This window comes from Epinephelus moara, chromosome 5 (genome assembly GCF_006386435.1).
Source record: "Epinephelus moara isolate mb chromosome 5, YSFRI_EMoa_1.0, whole genome shotgun sequence".
Taxonomy (NCBI): Eukaryota; Metazoa; Chordata; class Actinopteri; order Perciformes; family Serranidae; genus Epinephelus; species Epinephelus moara.
This window is the reverse complement of record NC_065510.1, coordinates 8,356,858-8,362,625: the sequence shown is the minus strand read 5'-3', so window position 1 is coordinate 8,362,625 and position 5,768 is coordinate 8,356,858. Positions and strand designations below refer to the sequence as shown.

Genomic DNA, 5,768 nt, shown 5'->3' with positions numbered 1-5,768 from the left:
TTCCTCCACAGAGTGGACCAGGAGAGCTCAGAGGTTCCCAGTGGTCAGTCTGCCCAGCAGCATCAAACACACCTGGACTCCATATTTATGGTCTGTACATGTACAACAACTACTTTAACATCTATTCTGTTCACAATCATCTCCATGCTGCACTTTTCACACCAGTGGATTGTCAGTCTGTACAACATGGATCTGATGTTTGAGTGTGTCATTCATATAATATTCTGTTCCAGCCGCTGGAGGAGAACATCGTCACTTTTGTGAAGAACGAGCTGAAGAATATCCAGAAGGTTCTGAGTTCAGATTACCCAGAATGCTTAGAGAGTCAGAGAGAGGATGAGGAGGTGTTGGAGGGTGAGGAGGAAGAGCAGAGGAGGAGCAGCAGAGAGGCATTTCTGAAGATCACACTGAACTTCCTGAGGAGAATGAAGCAGGAGGAGCTGGCTGACTGTCTGCAGAGCAGTAAGAGGATTTCTATAAAGATTTAACATGATGGATAAATGGGACGTTTACTAATGTCTCAAGAGACGGACCAAAATATATTCATATACTCATTCTTTGAGGAAATGACATGTTGAAATATTTTCTTTGTCTTACTGATCTTCTTTGTTGTGTTCATTCAGGACATCTTTCTGCAGTCTGTCAGCGTAAACTGAAATCTAACCTGCAGAAGAAGTTCCAGTGTGTGTTTGAGGGGATCGCTAAAGCAGGAAACCCAACCCTTCTGAATCAGATCTACACAGAGCTCTACATCACAGAGGGAGGGACTGCAGAGGTCAATGATGAACATGAGGTCAGACAGATTGAAACAGCATCCAGGAAACCAGACAGACCAGAAACAACCATCAGACAAGAAGACATCTTTAAAGCCTCACCTGGAAGAGATGAACCAATCAGAACAGTGATGACAAAGGGAGTGGCTGGCATTGGGAAAACAGTCTTAACACAGAAGTTCACTCTGGACTGGGCTGAAGACAAAGCCAACCAGGACATACAGTTCACATTTCCATTCACTTTCAGAGAGCTGAATGTGCTGAAAGAGAAAAAGTACAGCTTGGTGGAACTTGTTCATCACTTCTTTACTGAAACCAAAGAAGCAGGAATCTGCAGGTTTGAAGAGTTCCAGGTTGTGTTCATCTTTGACGGTCTGGATGAGTGTCGACTTCCTCTGGACTTCCACAACAATGAGATCCTGACTGATGTTACAGAGTCCACCTCAGTGGATGTGCTGCTGACAAACCTCATCAGGGGGAAACTGCTTCCCTCTGCTCGCCTCTGGATAACCACACGACCTGCAGCAGCCAATCAGATCCCTCCTGACTGTGTTGACATGGTGACAGAGGTCAGAGGGTTCACTGACCCACAGAAGGAGGAGTACTTCAGGAAGAGATTCAGAGATGAGGAGCAGGCCAGCAGAATCATCTCCCACATCAAGACATCACGAAGCCTCCACATCATGTGCCACATCCCAGTCTTCTGCTGGATCACTGCTACAGTTCTGGAGGATGTGATGAAGACCAGAGAGGAAGGAGAGCTGCCCAAGACCCTGACTGAGATGTACATCCACTTCCTGGTGGTTCAGACCAAAGTGAAGAACATCAAGTATGATGGAGGAGCTGAGACAGATCATCACTGGAGTCCAGAGAGCAGGAAGATGATTGAGTCTCTGGGAAAACTGGCTTTTGATCAGCTGCAGAAAGGCAACCTGATCTTCTATGAATCAGACCTGACAGAGTGTGGCATCGATATCAGAGCAGCCTCAGTGTACTCAGGAGTGTTCACACAGATCTTTAAAGAGGAGAGAGGACTGTACCAGGACAAGGTGTTCTGCTTCGTCCATCTGAGTGTTCAGGAGTTTCTGGCTGCTCTTCATGTCCATCTGACCTTCATCAACTCTGGAGTCAATCTGATGGCAGAAGAACAAACAACATCCCAAAGTTCTGAATTCTTCAGAGACAAACAGAATCTTAAGTATCTCCACCAGAGTGCTGTGGACAAGGCCTTACAGAGTCCAAATGGACACCTGGACTTGTTCCTCTGCTTCCTCCTGGGTCTTTCACTGCAGACTAATCAGAAACACCTACGAGGTCTGCTGACACAGACAGGAAGTAGCTCACAGACCAATCAGGAAACAGTCCAGTACATCAAGAAGAAGATCAACCAGGATCTGTCTGCAGAGAGAAGCATCAATCTGTTCCACTGTCTGAATGAACTGAGTGATCGTTTGCTAGTGGAGGAGATCCAACGGTACCTGAGTTCAGGACGTCTCTCCACAGATAATCTGTCTCCTGCTCAGTGGTCAGCTCTGGTCTTCATTTTACTGTCATCAGAAAAAGATCTGAATATGTTTGACCTGAAGAAATACTCTGCTTCAGAGGAGGCTCTTCTGAGGCTGCTGCCAGTGGTCAAAGCCTCCAACAAAGCTCTGTAAGTACAGAGACAGCTGGATTCATATATCATAACTTAAATGCTCTGTTGTCTTTTGAACTTACTGTCTTTTTATTTCTTTATTATGTCGTCTCACAGACTGGGTGGCTGTAACCTCTCAGAGAGAAGCTGTGAAGCTCTGTCCTCAGTTCTCAGCTCCCAGTCCTCCAGTCTGAGACACCTGGACCTGAGTAAGAACCACCTGAAGGATTCAGGAGTGAACCTTCTGTCTGATGGACTGAAGAGTTCACACTGTACACTGGAAACTCTCAGGTCAGGATTCATCAACATGTTCAACTGATGGCCACTTAAAATCCTGATTTACATTAGTTGATAAACTCATAACCATCACAGGATCGTCTCTGCTGATATGATTTCAAACCAGTTGTGTTTTGTGTTTTAGTCTCTTTCCATCAACATGTTTTATGTTGTTTTTTTCTCTGTTGTTGGAACTTGAAATATCAGAGAGGAATCAGTGATGTTGTCAGATAGTTGGTGGACATTAGTGGGTGTTTGGTTGGGACTAGAAAAAAAGTCAGTAATAATGTTGATGTAACCCCACAGTAGGCAACAGTATGGCAGTACTGTGGTACTCACCCTCACATTATGTGACGTGTGTTGTTTTGTGTGTTTGCAGTCTGTCAGGCTGTCTGATCACAGAGGAAGGCTGTGTTTCTCTGGCCTCAGCTCTGAGCTCCAACCCCTCCCATCTGAGAGAACTGGACCTGAGCTACAATCATCCAGGAGACTCAGGGGTGAAGCTGCTGTCGGCTGGAGTGAAGGATCCACACTGGAGACTGGACACTCAGGTATGAAGAGGCCTGCTGCAGCCACACACACTCAGTCTGATAGAGGAGGTAGAGCTGGAAACTTTGTCTCTGTCACACTGTCAGCCTGGCTCATATGACCCTGACACACCAAGCTGACCTCAAACAACCACAGCTGATAAACACTGACTCATCAAACTGTTTGTGTCCCACATCAGACCATCAATACAGACATAAGTAGTCAGGGAACAGTAGCCAGGATGGGCCAAAACAGGGAGGGAAGGTGATGAAATGTTTCTGGATCGTTGTCTTGTTTCAACATTGGATAATAGGACAGTGGTGTATCCTGACACGTTGTAGGTTCATGGTGGGTTGACGTGTGTCAATGTCGTCATGCTGCAGGTTTGTGGGCTCATATGAAACAATAGTGGGGAATGTTTTGGTCTTCATCATCTGCCACCAGTGGGTGTCATCATAATGGGAATGTTTCCTGACTTAAAAGGAGTTTAGCTTCACCTGGATTTGGTTTGTTTTGCACTGACAGAGAGTTCCCTGGCTGATAAGAGTCGACTTGTAGTGGGACTCACCACAGAAACTAAAGGTGACTGTCAGCCACAGACGCTCAATGAAGAACTAACAGCTGATTGTGGACGTGGTGTGTCAGAGACCAAAGAGGTTTATTTAGAACTGGACCAACATTATGGGGAAACAGGCAGTGCACTGTGGCTGCAGATGGACTTTGACTGTAATATTTTATATCCAGATTACAGATGATAAAAACCAGTGCTGACTGTTGCTAGGAGACAGGATGTGAACAGCAACCCTAACCCATCCAACCATCCACCCCGACCTCCTCCATCAGAGGTTGTGTCTCCTTTACTTGTGACAGACAACAGTCATTATGACACAAACAAAGGAGGTCACTCATCAGGAGTAAAACAGGTGGTTTCAAAGCTCCAATAATCAATACTTGTATATTGACAATGGATCAGCTGACTGTAATGGTGAAGTGTTGTGTGGTGGTGATGAACCCACAGTAAACTGTTGAAACACCACCTGCTCAGGTACACTGAACTAAAACAATATCAGCTGATTAATAATAAGTGATGAACATGTCAGTCCATGTGGAGACAATAACAAAGCTGTGTGTATGAGAGTGATGTAATGTCCATGTTTCCATGGTGAAAGAGGAAGTGCTGCTCTGACCCCCCTCCTCCTTTCAGGGTGGAGCCTGCTGGAGTCCGATGGTTGACACCAGGTCTGAGGAAGTGTAAGTGTGTTTTTCATTTGATCTTCAAACTGTGACATCACTCATTCAAATCTCTGATGTCATCATCAGAGTGATGATAGATGAATAACTGCAGCTGTATTGTGTCTTCTTCTCTCCATCAGATTCCTGTGAACTCACAATCGACACAAACACAGTGAACAGAGAGATCAAACTGTCTGACAACAACAGGAAGGTGACACATGTGGAGGAGGATCAGTCATATCCTGATCATCCAGACAGATTTGACCCCTGTCCTCAGTTGCTGTGTAGAAATGGTCTGACTGGTCGCTGTTACTGGGAGGTCGAGTGGAGAGGAGGGGTTTCTGTATCAGTGAGTTACAGAGAAATCAGGAGGAGAGGAGACAGAGCTCACTGTGGGTTTGGAGAGAATGATCAGTCCTGGAGTCTGACCTGCTCTGATGGTGGTTACATTGTCTGGTACAATAACACAGCAACATTCATCTCCTCCTCCTCCTCCTCCTCCTCCTCCTCCTCCTCCGGTAGAGTAGCAGTGTATGTGGACTATCCTGCTGGCACTCTGTCCTTCTTCAGAGTCTCCTCTGACACACCGATCCACCTCCACACCTTCAACACCACATTCACTGAACCTCTTTATCCTGGGTTTTGGCTCTTGTCACCTGATTCCTCAGTGTCTCTGTGTTCTCTGTAGGAGGGAGAGTCTCCTCCTGTCAGAGAAACTTTCTCACTGCTGAACAGATAGTTCAGTCTGTACAGGATCACACACAGCTAATGGTAGTTCAGAGAATGTGTGTAGGATGGAGTTTGTCCTGAGGGTGGCGCTAAAGAAAACACTCTGGACTCCACAGATGATTCGTTTTCTGCTCAACTGTTTTTATTGATGATTTTTGTGTAAACTTTTAATTTCTCTTCATTCTCCCTCCAAAGTTTTCCTCCAGTGGTCAGAGTGAGTAACTGCAGCTCTCTCCATACAACACTGTTCATATTCATATACACAACTGCATACTAGCATTTCCTATGAATCCTTTCAGAATAAAGTGTTCGAATTCCTGTCTGGGTTCCAGTGAGTCATTTACTCTGCTACATTTACTGTAAATGTCTTGCTTTGGCTAACTCACTGCATGAAGGCATGGTGGCTTTATTTAAATAGCGTGCACATCCCAAACAAGGAGGCAAATCACAGTCCTTTAAAAAGGCAACAAAACATCAGAATAACACATAAAACAATAAGTAATAAAAAAAGAGAACAAAATCATTTGAGATAATATCCAATTTAAATTAGATGAAATTAATTACAATTTGGCTGGATTTACCAGAAACACAGT

General features: G+C 45.0%; 1 protein-coding gene across 1 annotated transcript in view; it reads left to right on the top strand.

Annotated features, from left to right (window-relative positions):
* LOC126390438 (NLR family CARD domain-containing protein 3-like) overlaps positions 1 to 5,487 on the top strand; it is a 12,136-nt gene extending 6,649 nt beyond the window's left edge. The window contains exons 6-12 of the mRNA XM_050044744.1: positions 12 to 90; positions 234 to 462; positions 624 to 2,427; positions 2,527 to 2,700; positions 3,065 to 3,234; positions 4,414 to 4,464; positions 4,587 to 5,487. Of these exons, the coding sequence (XP_049900701.1) occupies positions 12 to 90; positions 234 to 462; positions 624 to 2,427; positions 2,527 to 2,700; positions 3,065 to 3,234; positions 4,414 to 4,464; positions 4,587 to 5,134 (3,055 nt within the window). The 3' untranslated portion in view covers positions 5,135 to 5,487. The remainder of the gene's footprint in view (positions 1 to 11; positions 91 to 233; positions 463 to 623; positions 2,428 to 2,526; positions 2,701 to 3,064; positions 3,235 to 4,413; positions 4,465 to 4,586) is intronic.
* The last annotated feature ends 281 nt before the right edge of the window (positions 5,488 to 5,768 follow it).